At 40.3% G+C, this 20,415-nt stretch overlaps 1 protein-coding gene across 1 annotated transcript in view; it reads right to left on the reverse strand.

The window, feature by feature from the left end:
* Positions 1-1,972, reverse strand: part of PAPSS1 (3'-phosphoadenosine 5'-phosphosulfate synthase 1) — a 164,560-nt gene extending 162,588 nt beyond the window's left edge. Inside the window, exon 1 of the mRNA XM_078148591.1 lies at positions 1,917-1,972. Coding sequence (XP_078004717.1) covers positions 1,917-1,930 — 14 coding nt within the window. The 5' untranslated portion in view covers positions 1,931-1,972. The remainder of the gene's footprint in view (positions 1-1,916) is intronic.
* Positions 1,973-20,415: the final 18,443 nt, after the last annotated feature.

The following is a 20,415-nucleotide window of genomic DNA, read 5'->3' on the forward strand; positions in this document are numbered from 1 at the left end:
GGATTCCATTGACTCTGAAGGAGAGAGTGAGGCTGATGACTCTGTACAGCCCTCCTTCACTTAAATCCAATTCACTTGCAAGTCAAGACATCACCCTCCTGATGTCATTCGTCCTTTTTGAGAAGGAAGGATGAAACAACAACAGCTTTGAAAGGATGCTTGTGAGCTTGAATGGGGGGGAAAGTATATCTCTATTTTTACTAACCTCTAATTGAAATTTAGCATTTCCTTCATTTATGGGTATAGATAAAGCACATTATGCTGAGCAGGGGATCAGAGACTTCCCCAGGCTGCTAAAGGAGTCCATGATGCACAAAAAAGGTTAAGAACCGCTATTTTAGGTTCATAGATTTAGAGGCAAAAGGGACCTAAGGGGCCATCTAATATAACACTTTCATTTTACAGATGTGGAAATTGGAAACCAAGGAAATTAAGTAACCTTCCCAAGATCAAACAACTGCTAAGTAGCAGAGCTAAAATTTGGTCCCAGGTTCCCTCCACTGCACCAAACAGGTTCTCCTATTTCAAGTATTTAGATGAAGAAATAGATGACAAAAAATAATTTTACCTATAAATTAGTTCTGGTTGCACAACTAAAATTTATTCAACAAGTTGCTTCTCCTGGAAGTGATGGAAATTTGCCAGTGTTTAATACATACGTGACTTTTTCACAGTGTTATGTGAGGAATGATCAACCCTGGGTCTGCCAGATGGAATAGGGTATTCTTAAACACATCTGTGAATGGGAAGGCAAAAAGGGTTCCATCCTCCTCTTCCTCCTCAATCTCCAAGAATAAAACAACAACAGTATACCACACACACACACACACACACACACACACACACACACACACAACACAAACTTCAGAATGAATCTCATGCCAAAATAGTACAGTCCCAGTCCCCACACCTGTTCAAGCCACACCAATCAAGAATCTGTCTTATTGTAACACCATAGTACAGTAGAGTCACTCCAAGATAGCCACAGTGATGTCCCTTTCTAGAATCATCTGGACAGTGAGACTTCTAGGGCATGTGATATATGTGCCTTTGACCCACAGAGCGTTTACTCCAGTTACAGGTAGATCAGTTAATAGCTACCAGATGTTGGATATCCAGCACATAACACATGACTAGTTGAACTTCCTTAAAAAAATGAGATTCAAACATACTTCAGAAAGAAAAAAAGGAAGGAAGGAAGGAAGGAAAGAAGCCTTAAATGGCTCAGGAAATCATCTGGGCCTCTAAATGGTCCCTTAATTTGCACAAATAATAATTATAAAAACACCTCACTTTTTATATGAATATTTAAGCCTTACAAGGCACTCTCCTCACTAAATCCTGTGAGGCAAAAGGGTGCATGTATTATTGCCCCCCATTACAGATGAGGAAACCGAGGTTTACAGAGGATAAATGATTTGCCCAGAAATCTCACAACTTATAAGCTTGGAAACCAACACTCAAACCAATCGTCCTTGATAGGAGCAGCTTCAGATCAATACAAGGGGCCAGACATAAAGGCTGTCTTTTTCCAGGGCTTTTCCAACTTTCACTCGAATGGGTCTTAGCACAGTGCCTGACACCTATTAAGCATGTATCTATCTACTACCTAAATATCTGCTTATCTATCTACCAATATGTTTGTCTATTTCTCTCCCAAATTTCTCCCTCTATGCGCTATGCACTGAATATGAATAAAGCCCATTGAAATCTCACCTTGAACCTTGCAGTCTATCAGATTTCCATGCCATTCACCCTCACCCTCACCTTCTAGCACCATGCACCTGGGCAGTTGGCCACGACAAAGATTCCCAAGGTTCCCAAGGTTGGAGCTTACCCAAAGAAGCTGCCTCCCCTGCCCCCTGCCTCCTGCCCTTGCCTTCTCCCCACCTGCTCTCTGCTACATGTGTCCTCACCTGTTTTGCTGCATGATGGAATGAATCTCCTCCTTTAAGAACCAGCAGAATCCACTTCCAGCTTCCTTCTGCTATAAACAAAAGGGTATGGCAGCAGAGGAGGTGGAGAAACACCACACCCTACGCAGACCTGTGCCAGAAAAGGAAATTGCATAGGCATCCACCCAAGGCATGTCGCTTCCTGGAGGAGAACAGGGACATTTCCCTAGAGGAGCCTCAGTGGTTACATCTGAGAAAAGGATGATTCCAAAGATTGACTGCTGTTCCCAGAGTAGTCAAAAGGACCCCAAGTCACTTCTCTTCTCTGAATCCAAGTTCCCACATCTGCAAAATGAAACAGTTTGCTTTTTTGGTGAGGCAATTAGGGTTAAGTGACTTGCCCAGGATCACACAGCTAGTATCATATGTCTAAGGCCAGATTTGAACTCAGATCCTCCTGACTCCAGGGCCAGTGCTCTATCCATTGCACCACCTAGCTGCCTGTAAAATAGATGACTTCTAAGTATATTTCTTGCACTGAACCTATGATCCTTTCAGCTTCCTTGGCACCAGGATAAATTTCCTTTTATTTAAACATCATTGGGCTATGAAAGGCAACATGGAATAATAACTAAAGATCCAGCCTTGGAGCCAGGAAGACCCCACTTCTGACACATACTACCTGGGTGGTCCTGGGCAAGTCACTTAATCTATCAATGCTCTGGGAAATGCTCTAATTAGAAACTACAAGTTAAGAAAAGGTGCCAGACAACTTGGTGGAGGTGTTTCCTCATCCAGAAGACCTCTATATTAAGGAAAATATAGGGACAGTCCCCATTGCCACTGTCTTGTTCAGTAGAACTTACTGTTCTTTTCTTAAATCTAGTTTTTTCTGGATCACCTAGCAAAAAGACATAGTATTATGCCCATCTTCCCCCATCCTACATCTTCAGTAGAGAGTGCACTGATGGTAATGAAATCATTAAAATCATAAACCTGGTCTGTTAGATAAGGGGGCTGTCAGCTGGCTTATTGCTCATCAATCCCCAAATGTATGATTCACTTACTCATTCCAAACCTTCTGTGGAAAGTGCTCACCATGGGATGATAATGAGGTTTCTGAAGGCAAGGCTCTACCCATGCTCAAACATGAAAATTATCTTCCCTCCGCACACAGTATTTGCTGAACCTGTTTGAAAAACCATCCCTTTAGAATTTGTTGCTCAAATCTGTTGCAGTCAAAATACCCATCCTATTTTGTAGTAAAAGCGTGGGACAGTTTTTCCAGTAGGGCATGATCTGCTCCATAAAGAAAAGCTCCCAACCAATTCTTGGAGAAACCACAAATTGCATCAGATAAGTGAGATAAACACTCACCAGCAAAGCTCTCCCATACAAATATGGGATAGGAAGGACTAATATATCCATAATTAAAGCAAATAGAAGAAGATTAACCTAATTTACTCTCTTCTCTTCAATTAGGGGACTTATTCATGGGTTTATGAAGCTTTTGGAGGAAAGAGACAGGGTGGGGAGAAAGACATCAAGAAAGCACACTTGAGGAGATTTAACTGATCAGCACAATGATGAACCACCATTCCAGAGAATCAGTGATGAAGGATACTGTCTACCTTCTGACAGAGAGATAATAAAGGAAGGAAGGAAAGAAGGAAGGAAGAAAGGAAGGAAGGAAGGAAGGAAGGAAGGAAGGAAGGAAGGAAGGAGAAGGAAGGAAGGAAGGAAGGAAGAGAGGGAGGGACAAAGGGACAGAAGGAAGAAGAGAAGAAGGAAGAGAAGGAGGGAAGGAGATAGGAAGAACAGGAAGGAAGGAAAGAAGGAAGGAAGGAAGAGAGAGAGGAAGGAAGGAAGAAAGGAAGGAAGGAAGGAAGGAAGGAAGAGAGGGAGGGACAGAGGGACAGAAGGAAGAAGAGAAGAAGGAAGAGGAGGAGGGAAGAAGATAGGAAGAACAGGAAGGAAGGAAGGAAAGAAGAAAGGAAGGATGGAGAAAGGGAAGAAAGGAAGAAAATAGGAAGGGAAGGAGGGAGAAAGGGAGGAAGGGAAAAAAGAAGGAAGGAAAGGAGGGACAGAAAGAGGAAGGTTCCCTTATGTGTCTGCAGCAGTAGTGGTGGAAGGCTAGAAACAGACAGAGCATTCTGAGAATTCATCTGCCAAGGAGAATTATTAAATGCCTACTACGTGCCGAGCATTATGCATGGCACTGGAGATATAAGTAAAAAAAAAAAAAAAAAGGAAACGAGGGGCAGCTAGGTGGCGCAGTGAGTAGAGCACCGGCCCTGAAGTCAGGAGCACCTGAGTTCAGATCCAGCCTCAGACATTTGACACTTACTAGCTGTGTGACCCTGGGCAAGTCACTTAACTCCAATTGCCTAAAAAAAAAAAAAGGAAACAGTCCTTACTCACAAGGATCTTACCTTCTAACAAGGGAGGTAATTACATATAGATGTTCATACAATGTAAATATAAAGTGAATAAATACAAAGTAATTATGTACCAGGTAGTTATAGTTAGAGGGCACCAGCAATTGTAGGATCAAAAAAGGCTTTATCCAAAGAATTACAACTTTTAGACCATCAATAACTTTCATCTTAGTTGTTAGTACTCTAAATAAGAGATTCTTTTCCAGTGGCCACAGTACTTGAGGAATTTCTTGCTCTGAATTAAAATAGGAAGAAGGAAGGACATAAGCATTATTTAAGTCCCTACTATGTGCCAGGCAGTATGCTGAGCACTTTGTAAATATTATCTCTCGTGGTGCTCACAACAAGCCTGGGAAGTGGGCACTTTTATCACCTTTCTTATCCCCCTTTTACAATTGAAGAAATGAAGAAGGTAGAGGTTAAGTGACTCACCCAGGCTCACACAGCTAGTATGTGTCTGAGGTCAGATTTGAACTCAGGTTTTCCTGCTGCCAGGCCCAGCACTCACTCTGTGCACTATGGTGCCCCCTAGCTACCTTTAGAAAAGGAATTGAATCATGTTAATCTTGAGATTCTTGCTATAATTAAACTAGGAGGTAGGAATCAAACATTTGTATAGCACCTACTATTTTCCAAGCATTGTGCAAAGCACTTTAGAAATATTCTCTTATTTGATCCTCACAACAGCCCTTGGAAATAGATGTTATTGTTATTTCTCTTATCTCTCTTTTACCGTTGAGGAAATGCAGGCAGACAGAGATTAAATGACTTGTCAAGGGCACACAGCTAGTAAGGGTCTGAGGTCACGTTTGAACTCAGGTCTTCTTGCCTGCAGGCCCAGTGCGCTGTCCACTATAGCACCAGCTACCTCAATTTTCAGTTAGTTGGTAGATCAGATAAATCCCTTGGATTTAATGGAAAGATTTAAGAGAAAGAAGGCACTTGAAGCTAAATGGAAGGAGGAGTCACAAGTTTTTCCCTGGAAAGGCAAATAAAGGAGTCTTCTGAGTTGGTTTTATTGTGCCCCTAGAAACAACTATAAACATCATTTCATGAGACATTTGGGACTCCTGGGTCGCATGAGCAACAAGATAGTGGACTAGACATTTGCTCTAATCCCCACACCCTCTCAAACCTCTCCAAAACAGAAATTATGTACCAAAGATAAAGCAACACCCAGAATCTAAATGAAGGTTAAAAAAAAAAAACAGTAACTGAGGCTGAGTACCCTTCCTGCAGCAGCAAGACTGTGCTAGCAGACCCAAGGACATGACACAGGCTTACATCAAAACCCTTACACCCCTGTCTCCCCTACCCTTTCCTCTTTCCAATGCTTTGAAGACCCTGGCTCCAGGCTGCAGAAGTGTGCTCAGGGACCAATACTCAGGTTGGTTTCAGACCTTCAGGAGCAAAAGCCTGCTAAGGGCTGCAACCAGAAAGCACCAGTGCTACAAAGCGCTGAACGGCCCATGCTAGGTTCTGATCTGCTGGTGCCAGGGCAGATAACTGAGTGACAGAGGGAGTGGAAATAGGAAAAAAACAAAAACAAAACATTGTCATTCATTCACAAAGTACATGGAGGGAAATAAATTGTAAGAAGACTGGAAAAGTAAGAAGGGTTAGGTTTTGATGAGCTTTAAAAGCCAAACCGAATATTTTATATTTGATCTTAGAGGTAATAGGGAGTCATTTCAGTTTATTGAACAGGGGGGTGACATGGTTATACCTGAGCCTTAAGAGGTCATTTAGTTAGCTAAGTAAAGGATAGATTGGAGTGGAGATACATGAAGGAGGGAGAAAAACCAACATGCTATTGTGATAATTCATTGTATTCATATACCACAATTTGTCCAGAGATTGTTGAACAATCTCTGTTTTGTTATTACAATTAAAAGCATTTTATCATAGATTGATCTATTCATTTACTTATTTTATTTATTTATTTGTTTGTTTGTTTGTTTATTAATTTATTTATTTATTCATTCGTTTGTTTGTTTGTTTTGCTAGGCAATGGAGTCAAGTAACTCACCCAGAGTCACACAGCTAGTAAGTGGCAATTGTCTGAGGCCAGATTTGAACTCAGGTCCTCCTGACTCCAGGGCCAGTGCTCTATCCACTGTGCCACCTAGCTGCCCCACTAGAATAGAGTTAAAGCTGGAAAGGACCGTAGAGGCCATCTAGTTAAAACCCTTCAATTTATAGATAAGGAACTTGAGGACCAGAGCAGTTAGGTGATTTGCTCAAGATCACACAGATAGTCAAAGACAAGTCTGAGATTCAGACCCTGGTCCTCTGACAACAAGTTCTCTTTTATACTAGAGACCTAATATTCTAGAAATATTTTCTATAGTTATTAATTTTCCTCTTATCAATAATATCCTTAGGGTATCATGATAACATTAATATAATCTCCTTAGAGCAGGACATTTTTACTGCTGCCTTTACATCTCCAATGTGCATAGTATGAAACAGATGCTGAATCAATGCTTATTGATTGATTTATCATGGACACAGTGGGTCCAAGTATATGAAAAATTTACAGTTCTTATGGCATAATGCCATATTGCTTTCTAAAAAGAAAAAAAAGTTGTATCAATTCATAGTTCTATCAGCAATGTAATAGTTTGCCTATTGCACTAGAGCCATAGATTTAGTGCAGGAAGGGACATTAAAGGTCACCTAGTCCAAGCCCCTCTTTTTCTAGATGAAGGAACTAAGAGAAGTTGCATGATTTACCCAACATCCCCAAGAGTGCTAAGTAGCAAGGCTAGGATTCAAACCCAGACACTCTGACTCTAGATCACTTTCCACTACAATGCCACAAGCATCAAATGGTTGTCATTTATTAAAATTATCTTTACCAATGTAATGGGTCTGGAAGGGACTTTTTATTTCTTTAAGTAAATTTTAATTGATATCTTATGTTTTTACGTCATCTGTGTTTCCCATTGTATCCCTACCCCCACCCTCCCAGAGAACATCTTTCATAACAAAGAATTAAAAAAGAAAAATACAGTTCAGCAAAACTAACCGACAGATGGGAAAAGCATGGGATTATGCACAGTGTTCCATAACCGTAGTTCCTCACGACAATAAAGAAGGGGGAGGGGCAGGGAAGGGTGGGAGATGGTACATTTTCATATCTCTTCTTTGGGGATGAACTTATTATAATTTCAAAGAATTTGTTTTTATTTATTTATTTTTACATTTACATTCTTGTAGTCATTGTGTGTAACGTTTTCTTAGTTCTGCTTACTTCATTTTTCATCAGAAGAGACCTTGGAAGCTCAAACACTTAACCTCTTATAATCCAGGGAACATGTGAGCCAGAAATATCATAAACAAAAGCCAGTAGGGGAGAATTTCCACTCATCCTGGTGCTTTTTGTTATTCTGAGAGACAAGTCTATTTATCTGCAGTATAGAGTGGGAGGTACAGGAAAATTCTGAAAATAGCAAAAAAAAATTTTTTTCCAGTTTCTTTTTAGTTAGCTATTCATAGTGTTGCTTTATTTTTCATTCAGAATGTGAATTCTCAAAACATCAGACACACCCATATGCAACTGAAAGTCCAAAACCAACCAAAAATAACTTTTGAATTATGTTTTATTTGGATTATCTATCTGTATCACTGTTTCCTTTCATCAATGTGGATTATTAATATTTGACTGTAAAGAATTTTTATGGGTGCTTTAGAAAATATTGTTACTTATTAGAAGATCATAGATTAAGAGTTGAGAATGACATTATGGTCATCCAATCTACTTTCTCATTTTACAGATAAGGAAATTAATCTGGGTTGATCCTCAGACACACTCTATTGCCAGCAAAGTAGGATTTACCACTCTACTACCATCGCTTTCAAGATCCCTTCATGCCACAATGATGCATCCAAGTAGAACATTTACATAGGACTTTAAAGTCTTTCCCTAAGACTCTTTGGTTTCATCCTCACTCCAAGGTAAGTTATTAAGTCATCCAAGGAGCTTCCTAGAGTCCCTTTAAGAGTTTACTGCATTTCTGCTTCCGGGAGCCAAGATGGCAGAGTTAAAAGGGAGTCGCTCTCACTCTCCCCTATCAACCTCTGAAAACCCAGAAAATATCACCCCAGAAAAAAACCCTGGAACAACTGAACTAGAGGAAAGATGGGGAGCAGCAGTGCAGCAGCCCGGCAAACGGATCTCCCAGTACCTCAGCAAAAATAAGGGAAGCAGCACTATAAAGGGCCCCAGGCAGATAAGCACTCTGCAGCATTCATCTGAAAGGAGCTGAAGAAAGCAACCTAGAGTCTTCCTAAAGTCTCCCAGCCTTGCTGATTCCAACCCAACACCAGGTAAGCTGTCAGAACCCTACAGCCTCCAACTTTGAACCAGGAGGAGATCCTGAACCCCAGGTGGTAGCAGGCAAACACCAACACCTGGACCTCCAAGTACCTCAGTGGTGGAAACCAGCTTGGAAACACCATGAGTAAAAAGAAATGTACCATAGATTCATATTATGAGAAGAGTGAAGATCAGGACAGAAATTCTGAAGAGGACAACATTGTCAACAAACCCACATCTGCAACAACAAAAGGGAATATGAACTGGTCTGAAGCCCAAAAAGCCTTCTTAGAAGAACTCAAGAAGAATTTTAAAAGTCTAATGAGAGAGGTAAAAGAGTCTTTAAAAAATACAATTGGCCAATTGGAAAAAGTACACTGAAGAAAACAAGTCCCTAAAAAACACAATTGGCCAATTGAAGAAGGAAGTACAAAAACTAACAGAAGAAAACGATCTGTTAAAAACTAGAATTGGGCAAATGAAAACTAATGACTCTATGAGAGAGCAAGAATCAGCCAAACAGAAACAAAAAAATGAAAAAACAGATGAAAACGTAAAATACTTCATTGGTAAAACAACTGACCTGGAAAATCGATTCAGGAGAGACAATTTAAAAATTATTGGACTACCTGAAAATCATGATTGAAAAAAGAGCCTGGACAGTATCTTCCAGGAAATCATAAAGGAAAACTGCCCTGAAGTCCTAGAACCAGAAGGTAAAATAACCATAGAAAGAATATACCGCTCAGCACTTGAAAGAGATCTGAAATTGACAATGCCAAGGAATATAATAGCAAAATTCCAAAATTACCAGATGAAAGAGAAGGTGCTGCAAGCAGCCAGAAAGAAACAATGTAAATATCATGGAACCACTTGCAGCTTCTACATTAAAAGACCACGGGGCATGGAACATGATATTCTGTAAGGCAAAGGAGCTTGAATTGCAGCCAAGGATCAACTACCCAGCAAAAATGAGCATGATTTTTCAAGGAAGGAGGTGGATAGTCAATGAAATAGGGGACTTCCAAACCTTCCTGATAAAAAGACCAGAGCTCAAGAGTTTACTGCAACATCTTAATAGACTCTTGTCATTTCTGGAGTCAAAATATCTCCATGGGTCCTTAGCCCAAATTAATTGATTTTTGTCTGGACCTGTGATTTAGTGGGTTTAGATCATGTCTCTTGGAGAGTTGCCTAGAGTACCAATAGATTAAGTGCCTTGCCCAGGGTGACTCAGACAAGAGGTGTCAGAGGCAGGACTTGAACCCAGGTCTTCCTGGTACTGAGGCTAGCTCTCTATCCATTACACCATTACCCTTTACATCATACAGCCTCTCAGTTGTACATATATTCAAAGCGATATTTTATGGAATGAAATGTATAACTGAGATCTGCTCCTCAAACCAATACTATGGGACACTAAGTGGCCCAGTACCAAAAATATAAAGTTGCAGGTTGCCAATTGTAATGCCTGTTGCTGAGTAGGTATGGGAAGCAGCCCAAGGTGTTTCCATTTTTCTAAAATGGTGGCTTCATCAACAACAGGGAAGCATTATCCTTTGCATCAATGTTCCCAAAGGTTCTCATGACTCAGCTGATTGGGAACTGTTCCCTCACCAGACCTTCCTTATACCAATATCCATACATCAAGGGTTTATTCAAGCTAAAAAAAAATTAGCCCATGTTCAAAGAGTGCCTATAAAATAGCACTTCTTTATTTTAGAACTACGGAACTTCAAGTTAGGACCTACATGACCATCTAGTCCAGCCTGTAGTTGGAAAAGAGTCCTCACTAGAATAACACAGTTGGCCATAAATACAGTTCCTCTGGTGGTGGCTCATTTCACTTATAGATGTCTCTGATTGTTTGAATGTGTATCATGACATCAAACCTAAATCTACCCCTTTGCAACTTCCTTCCTTAGCTCCTGGTTCTTCCCTGCATGTGGGCCCAAATAGAACAAATCTAATCTCTTCCACGTGGCAGCCTTTGTGTCTTGTGAAGCCATGAAACCATGTCTCCCTGAGCTGGTTTCACTATATTTTTAATGTATATAAATGAGCTCTAATACATTTTGAAATGCTTTGTTACTTGACGAGATTTCATCACTTAGTGCCTATCATTCAGATACCTGTGATTTGTTAAACAGGTGGGATTCAAAGGCAAGTTTGAAAGGCATCATTCCTATACATTTGCATGCTTTTCCCTTTCATGCAGGTTGTCTTGGAGTACAAGTGGTCTAAATTATTTCTTCCCAACCTTTTTCAGTTGGTCAACTCTCTGGGGGAAGGGGGAAAAGATGGGGACTCTTTCATCTAACCATCTGTTCATTGGCTCTTCCATCCACACCCTACACTTTCAGTTTGGTTTATATAACAGCTACCTTCTCATCTCTCTACCATAGCTATCAACTACTCCACCTGTACTTACCATATCAAAAACTGAAAAAGGAAAGTGAGGAAATGGAGCATGTCAAGGCACACCAAAGATTTCATCAAAATGCATTGAGTGTCATAATCCACTCTCTGGGAAATGTGCCTTCAACCTGTTTTATCACATCTGAAATTTACATAGGGATAAGGAGTAGGGACTGGATTTGTGATTTCATTTGTATGTGGCACTCAAAGATGAGGAAATTCCCTCTACTGAGGCAAATTGTCACCTTCTCTGTAACTTAGAGTCTAAGAGACTTGTTTATTGTCCTAAGAGTTAATTGACTTTTACAGGGTCAATAGCCAATATGTGTCAGAAGCAGTACTTGAACACAAGTCCTTGTGGATCCAAGGCCAGTTCTCAGCCCACTGCATCATACTGTCTCATTTTACGTGCTATATTTTTAAAACATGTTACATCAAAACAAAAGATCCTCCTATAGTGGATAGCATTGGAAAGCTGAAATCTTTCAAATTCAGTTTAGAATAAATTCATTCATTCATAGATCTATATTAAATACCAACTATGTGAAAGGTATCTGAAAGCCGGAGGGCCATAGTGGATAAAGAGCTGGCCTCAAAGCCAGGCTGACCCAGGTTCAAGTCCAGCCTCTGACAAAGCCTGTGTGACCCTCAACTAGTCATAACCTCTCAGTGTCCCAAGACAGTAGGCTGCAGAGCCTGATCACTATTTGTAGGAAGTTTCTACATTGAGGGGCACCCTACTCCCTACAATGAAATCACAGGTCTGAAGAAAGAAAAAAAAAGTAGTGCAAAGCGCTATTGTTGTTCAGTCATGTCTGACTCTTCATGACCCCCATTGGGGTTTTCTTGGCAGAGATACTGGAGTGGTTTGCCATTTTCCTTCTCCAGCTTATTTTACAGACAAGGAAAATGAGGTAAACAGGGTTAGGTGACTTGCCCAGAGTCACACAGCTAAGAAACATCTGAGACCAGGTGTGAACTCAGGAAGATGGGTCTTCCTGATTCCCAGCCCAGTGCTTTATCCCATTGTACCACCCAGCTATCTACCAAATAGACTGAGACATAATCTCTGCTCTCACAGAGCTTATGGTCTTTTAGAATCCAATAAGTATTGATTTCAGCTTTCAAAAGAGAAGTCAACATGACTTTAATCACAATATCCATTTTCCAGTTCTTCTCTTCTGCATAGTATAGTCTAAAAAAACTGGATTGGGAGTCAAAGGGCCCAAATTCTAATCCTGGCTGTTCCACTCTTTAGCTATGAGGCTTTGAACAATAATACGATAGCTAACATTTATAAAGTGATTTAAGATTTGCAAAGTATTTTCCAGGTATTAACATAACCCTGAGAAGCAGATATTGCTGTGTGACCCTGGGCCAGTCACAGCTTCTCAGTGTCTCAGTAGGTATGATCATACCCATTTTACAGATGGAGGTTAAAAGAGATTAAGTGATTTGTCCATGGCCATACAGCTCAAAAGCTTTTGAGGCAGATTTTAAACCAAACTCTCTGGCATCAGTTTCCTTATCTGTTACAAACCAAACCCTCCCTTATATACTGTTTTATAGTTACAAAGCACTTCATATAAATTCCTTCTTTAACTTCTCATAACAACTTTATAAGATTAATAATGCAAATATTACTGTTATTGGGTTTCAACTGGTGTACATCCCCATGGAAACTGAGCCTATGACCTGGACTCTTTAGGAGAAAGTTCAGCTCAGAAGGATGTCCTTTGGAATGATGAAGCAAGCCTCTTATTGGCTATTCAGCAGGAAGAGCCCTAGACTCAGCGGATGTTTAAAAAGATCCTTGGGTTCTCTCTTCTCATAGCAAGAGTCTTACACCCTCTTCCTCCAGGCTTGAGGGTGAGACTGGTATTCTTCCATCATTACCACAGTGGCCCACCACAAGGATGAGATGAAATAACATTTGTAAAATGCTTTGCAAATCACAAGGTTGCATATGAATGCTAGCTATTGTTATTAGTTAGATATGGCCTTTAGGGTCAGAGCCTCCAGATTGCTGAGAGATGTGGTTGTGTTTTGTCTTCCTGGAAAATGGGGAACCCTTGCTTTTACTTTCTAATCACAAGCCTCTTCTATCTTTTCACTCATACTAAACTTACTCTTCACTTTCATCATGCCCTTTGGACTCCTCACTGATCCCTGTTCTCCCAGTCCATTTCCATACTCTGGTTCAATTATCTCTATTCTCAGCCTTGGTTCCAAGATGATCCACTTTAATGTTTCACCAGCTAATGTCTTAAAATCCCTTACATTACTGACATTCCACCTTTCCCCTCCTTCCTGTGGATCCTCATGCTTAGGTAAGTTAATCATCTTCCTTTCCTTTTTTTTTAATTAATTTTTATTGATATAGTTTCTTTTTACATCATCTTCATTTCCACAGGCATCCCTCCCTCTTCCCAACAGTGAGCCTTTCATTCTATCAAAAGAAAAGGAAAGAAAAAGAAAATTTAAAAAGAAAAAAAGAAAATGAGGGGAAAGCAGTTGGATAAAATTAACTAACACATCAAATGAGTCAGTATAGGCAACATTTCATAGCCAGAATCTCCACATCTGCAGTGGAGGGAAGGAGGAACATTTTCTTGTCTCCTTTTCAGGGACAAACCTTCACCATCTTTTTTCTCTGATGCTCTCAGACTGCCAGGCTTTGCTAACAAAAATGACAGAACTGAGGCAACTTCACCCACTACAAATCTATGTTAATTAACCTCAGCTTCTTGACTTGTTGGTTTCCTAGCTCCTTCCTCTCAGCACTTGTTCCAAGCCTTTTCTTTTTTCCTTCTTTCCCCTAAACCTCCCTCCAATCTATTTACAATAGATGGTCTAACCTCCTATTTACTGGAGAAGAACATAAGGATGCTTCTTCTTTTTTTTTTTTTTTGGCCAGGCAGTGAGGTTAAGCGACTTGCCCAGGGTCTCACAGCTAGTGAGTGTTATGTGTCTGAGACTGAATTTGAACTCAGGTCCTCCTGACATGAGAGCCGGTACTCTATCCAGCTGCCCCAAGGGTGCTGCTTCTGATGCCTAATGCCTGTCCTCAGTCAACATCATCACCCAACCTCTTACTTCCCTCTCGGTATATAAAAAATTCCTACTCCCCACTACAACTAATCCTGGGATTTGCTCCCACTCCTTCCAGAAATAAGTACCAGTAATAATCTCTTTGACCAATATCTTCAATTGACATTTTATGTACATAAGCAGCTAGATGGGAAGGTGGATAGAAAACTGGGCCTGGGGTCACGAAGACCTGAGTTCAAAATCCAGCCTCGGACGCTTACTAGCTATGCACCACTGGGCAAATCACTTGAACTCTGCCTCAGTTTCCTCACCTGTAAAATGAGGATAATGAGTGTAAAGCAGTTTGCAAACCTTAAAGCACTATATTCTTGTTCAGTCATTCCAGTTGTGTCTAACAATTTGTGACCCCATTTGGGGTTTTCTTGGGCAAGATACTGGAGTGAGTGGTTTGCCATTTCCTTCTCCAGCTCATTTTACAGATGAGGAATTGAGACCAGCAGAGTTAACTGACCTGAGCTGGGTCACACAGCTAGTATGTGTCAGAAGTTGCATTTGAACACAGAAAGATGAGTCTTCCTGATTCTAGGCCTGGCACTGTATCCACTGTGCTACCTAGCTGTCCCTTAATTCACCATATAAATGCTAACTATTGTGATTATTATCTCTGGTTTCTTCCCAACTGCCTACAAACACTCTCAGGTCTTTTCAATTCTTTATTTAAAAAAAAAAAAAGGCTTCCCTTGACCCTTCTATCTAGCCACTATTATATCTTTCTCTTCCTCTTTTCTGCTAACCTTGAAAAAAATGGTCATTCTATACCAATGCCTGAACTTCCTCATTACCTGCTATTTCTTCAGCCTCTTGCCATCTGGCTTCTCTTCCCACAATTCTATTGAAATCACTCTCCTGAATAGTGCCAATGACCTCCTAAGCACCATATCTAGTGTCTGGTCTTTAGACCTCATCCTCTTTGACCTCTAAATATCTTGACACTGTTCACCATTCCTTTCTTCTGGATCAGTGGTTCTCAAAGTGTGGGAACCTAGAGGTGTCCAAGACCCTTTTTGGGGGTCCTTGAAGTCAAAACTATTTTGATAACCATACTAAGATATTGTTTGCCTATTAAAACTCTTCCCTTTTTCAACTACAGATCTGTGTGAGGCCAGATTTTCTTTTCGAAACAACATCACAATGAACTGAAGGCAGAAACAGATTTGAGAATCTCCAACTTTCTTCTCTTAAGCAAGATATTAAAGGCATTTGCAAAAATATGTAAAATAATGCCACTAATTCCCATTAAACTTATTTGTATTAGAAAATAAAATTCTCATTAAAATATGCTAGGTGTTAATATGTAATGAGTTTACTATTATATTATTATTAGATTCCACCCCAAATGTTCACGTGGACTATTTGTGCCCGACCTATGCTAGAGCATTCTGAACTCATATTGGTCTGATAAGCCACAATCAGAAATATCATAAATTGACTCTAATGTAGTGATGTCATTTTGGTCCTCTTAGAAAATAGACAACAACCAACCATGAATGAATGAATAAATAAATATTCTTTTTTTTTTTTTTGGAGTTAGGCAATGGGGTTAAGTGACTTGCCCAGGGTCACACAGCTAGTAAGTGTTATATGTCTGAGGTCGGATTTGAACTCAGGTCCTCCTGAATCCAGGGCCAGTTCTCTATCTAGTGCACCACCTAGCTGTCCCTAATAAATAAATATTCTAAGAAACTGTCAGTTTTAATATCTAATAGATACAACCCACATAAGCAAAAGTTCTTTGAGGTCCTCAATAATTAAGAGTGTGAAGGGGTCCTGAGAACAAAAAGTTTGAGATCTACTGTTCTAGATAATATCTCTAAGCAATCTAGATACTCTTTCAATTCTATCTTCCCCTTTCTAACTATTGATTTCCTACCTATCCTTTAAATCTCAATTCCAATGCTATCTACTTCATGAAAATTTCCCTAATTCTCCTGGTCTATCATCATCATCATAATAATACCTGGAACATTGTAGGTACCTAATCAATATTTGTTGATGATTCACAATAAAAACTCATGTGTATTTATAAAGTATCTTTCTCACAATAACCCTCTTTTTGTATCTCTGTTTTACAGATAAAGAAACTGAGGGCCAGAGAGTTAAAATGACTTGTTCATAGTCACACAAGTTAGAAAATTCCATGATGAGACTCAAATCCAGTCTTCTGGTCTTCTCACTCTGACTCCAGTGTATTTTTCTACTACTCCAACAACTTTCTCACTTGGAACTCATGAAAAAATTGTTTTGCTACTTTTGTGGGTTTTGTTGTAACAAGGGTCCCACTCAGCTCTCTAACCCTCAACTCTCTAAGGACAGGGAACAACACAGGAGACACACTGGAGGTTTTTAGGCTCCAGCCTCTAACAAGTTCAATCTTGACCTGGGCAGCCGGAAGGACAGGAAGACAGCTTCGGAAAGGTTAAATAAGCCTACTTTATTCTAGTCTAGTCTTCTCAAGAGGGTTGCTGATAATGGGAACACTAACTCCTAAAGCATTCCCTAATCACCCTTCCTGCAGGGGCTGTTGAGAATAAGCCTCAGTGGGGGCCAGTTGAGGCAAACACACAGATTCTCCCCAAGACTTAATGGGGGCCAGTCAAGGCAGGTACATGCATTCCTCTATGCATTACCCAAATCCCAAAATGAGTTCCCCACTTACTGACCAGTGCCCACTTGCTTTATAGGGCAACAGACAAAGAAGGCATCTTGCCAACATTAAGCTCACAGGTTAACTTTAGCCATATTATCATGACTGAGCACAGCTCAGGCATGCATTATGTCATCCCTATATCTCTACTGTGACTGCACAGTAGGAATTGTTTTCAATCCTAATTCTTGGTAAATATCTATTTTGGCCATGGATCCTGGGACCTATTATCTAAAAAGAAATAATAAAATCCTCCTTACACACACTAAAATCCACCTTACTTAGACCCTTATTGCATATGAAGGAGAGAATTTTAGGATAATGACAGTTGTGCAGATTTCCCCTACCTCTCCCTGTGGCTTGGCACACAGAGCCTCCCCATGCTTCCTGAGCACTAGTATGGCCTTTCTCCAGCTGGGTCTCCAGGCTGCCTACGGGCTGCACCTTCAGACAACCCCAGTTTGTCTCAGCTGAGTAACTCTGCAGGTTCCTGGAAGGCCTTTTTTGTTGTCCTAGGCTGGAAGAATGAGTTGATATTTGGTTTTCTTTGTCATTGTCCCTTGTGGTCTATTTGTAGTGCTTTACTGGAATGTATGTGGGGGATTTGGGCTCTTCTGGTCCTATCCATGCCATCATATTAGCTGGAAGTCTTGACAATTGTGAAAATAAGTCTTAAGCCCCCATCCATTCTCTTTCTTCCAAGTAGGAACTGTAAAACAAGAAGCAAAACATTTAATTAAGACAGAATAGCGAAATGAATATCAAAGGAAAATCATCCTTAGCTCCCCCTGCCCCATACCCAAGGGGATACAATCCTCCCTGAACTCCCATGCTTCTTGGAGAGAGAGCAGTCCCTGGAAAATGCATGCTCACAGGGTTCCATCATAGCTGGACTACTTCTCACAGCTCTGTTTCCTGAAAGCTGGTTGTGCCTTACTGCTAATCTACTTCCTAGAATCTATTATTTTTATTCTTTCAAAGCCACCGTTTGTTCCTGTTATCTTTTGGAGCTGCTATGTTATTTCCAAGGATTCTTATTGCTCTGAGGGAGTGCTAGAGCTCTTTTGTGATACTGTCTCAGCTAACCTGCCTGTTAACTAATCAACACGTTTTCAGTTCTTGGATTAGTCAGGCCCTGAGACTGACAAGCTGGTTAGAGGCAGGTTAAGTAGCTCAGTGGAAAGAACATTGGGACTGGAGGCAGGAAAACCTGGGTTCAAATCTATCCTCAAATCCTTACTAGCTCTGTGACCCTAGTCTGCCTTAGTTTCCACAACTGTAAAATGAGGATAATAATAAAAATATAAATAAAAATTAAATAAACCACCCAGGGTTGTTTCAAAGATCAATTGGGATAATAGCTGTAGAGTACTTGGCTTATTTGTTGTCTTTTGGTCATGTCCAACTCTACGTGTCCACACGGACTTTGTCTGTGGGGTTTTCTTGGCAAAGATACTGGAGTGGTTTGCCATTTCCTTTTCCAGCATGTCCCCATTTTACAGATGAAGAACTGAGGCAAATAGGGGTTAAATGAATTGCCTAGGATGATACAACTAGTAAGTGTCTAAGGCTGGATTTGAACTCAGATCTTTCTGACTCCAGACCCAGTGCTTTATTTACTGTACCACCTAGCTGCCCTGACTTAGCACATAGTAGGTACTTAAAGAAGGAAACAAGCATTTATTAGGCACCCACTAAGCACTTGGCACATAGTAGGTGCTTAATAAATGCTTATTTCCTTTCTTCCGTAGTCAAATCCAGAAGTCCAAAGATCCCTTCAAGCAGCTGTCAAGACCTTTCTGTAGTACCCTCACCCAACAGGGAGTTCATTTCCATACCCATGGCACCTAGGGTCAAGGGTATGTAAATAACCTTGAAGCTTCAATAAGTCTTTTTTTTGTTTGTTTTTCTTTTCTTTTTTTTTTGTGTGTGTGTAGGCAATGGAGTTAAGTGACTTGCCCAAGGTCACACAGCTAGTAAGTGTCAAGTGTGTCAAGTGTCTGAGGCCAAATTTGAACTTGAGTCCTCCTGACTCCAGGGCCAGTGCTCTATCCACTGCGCCACCTAGCTGCCCCTTCAATAAGTCTTAAAGAGACACTCCACAGGCCCTTTTCCTTGGATTTCTCCAACATATCAAGGGTCTGTGTCTCATTTGCCTGTATTATAGTTATCTATAGTTATATATGTAGCTATAGTTATTCTGTTGTTTTTCTCTTGTGGACTGTGATGACCATATGACATCAGGGTCCATTTCTTTAAAAAATTAAAAAACAAAATTGTATTGATGTATTTTGTTTTTTACATCCTTATAGTTTGCCCCAGTATCCGTCCCTCCACCTCTTCCTCTCCCAGAGAACCATCCCATCTAACAAATAGTATTTTTAAGACAAAAAGAAAAAGAAGAGGGGGGAAATGATCAAAAAAAGTCTGAAAATATGTTCAATATGTAACACATGTGGACTTCTCACCTCTGCAAAGGGGTGGGGTAGGACTATCTTCTCATTCTCTCTTCTTTCAAGCCATGCTTGTTCTTCATAAGAGTTCAACATTCTTGGGGGGGGGTGTTATTAGGAGTCATTCCTTATGATTTATAACCTTCCCAGAGCCCTAGCACAGTCCTATTCACACTATAGGTGTTTAATAAATGTTGAGTGAATAACTGATCTCTAAAGTCCTTTCCAACTCTAAACTACTATTATTCCATCCATAGAAATGAGAGGATGAAACAGTTTAAATTCCCATTCAAACCTTAGTGTTATTACTTACAATTGGAAGAATAATCTTGGAGGTGATGTTTCCTTTTCTATAATTTGATCATTTTTGGTCCTGTCTAGCTTATAAAATTAAAAGTGGCATAGTTGCACACCTAATTCTAGGGTAAGAATAATCAATAATCAATAAGCATATATTAAGGGCCTCTATATACCAGCATTGTACCAGGTGCTGAAGATACAAGTATAAAAAGATGGGACAATCCCTCCTCTCAGAGGGAGTAGGCAGACACTTGCAGGAAAATAAGGTGTAAGAGCACACACTGAACTGTTAAACAAACCTAACGGAGTTATTGAAGGAGGGAAAGGGGTAGGAGGAGAGCATGGGAACAAAAAGGATTAATCATGGTGCCTAGGTCAAGGAGAAAGGGCTTGAATTGGTGTAACCTGGGTTAGGAAATGTGGGAGCAAAGAGCTGAGCCTGGAGTTTGAGTTGGGAGTGGCTGGTCAAATAGGTAATATTAAGCCTAACCAGAGATTGGCCACATTGGTATTCATTCATCTCAGAAAACAAATTTCTCTTTGAATTCCTAGTCCCTTTTTATACTTTTGTTTACCTTTATAATTTGTTTTAGGATAACTGAATGCAACATACAATAGGTCTGGCCTCAGACACTAGCTGAGTGAGCCTGGACAAGTCCCTTGACCCTGTTTGCCTCAGTTTCTTCATTTGTAAAATAAGCTGGAGAAAGAAATGCCAAGAAAACCCCAAATAGGGACGTGACTGAAAATGACTGAACAAAGTCATTTTTAAAGTCATTTAAATTTGGAGTCTGAAGACCTGAGTTCAAATCCTGGCTTTGCTTCATACTATTTG

The sequence above is a fragment of the Phascolarctos cinereus genome, unplaced genomic scaffold, assembly GCF_003287225.1.
Source record: "Phascolarctos cinereus isolate Bilbo 61053 unplaced genomic scaffold, phaCin_HiC Scaffold_9;HRSCAF=440, whole genome shotgun sequence".
Lineage (NCBI taxonomy): Eukaryota > Metazoa > Chordata > Mammalia > Diprotodontia > Phascolarctidae > Phascolarctos > Phascolarctos cinereus.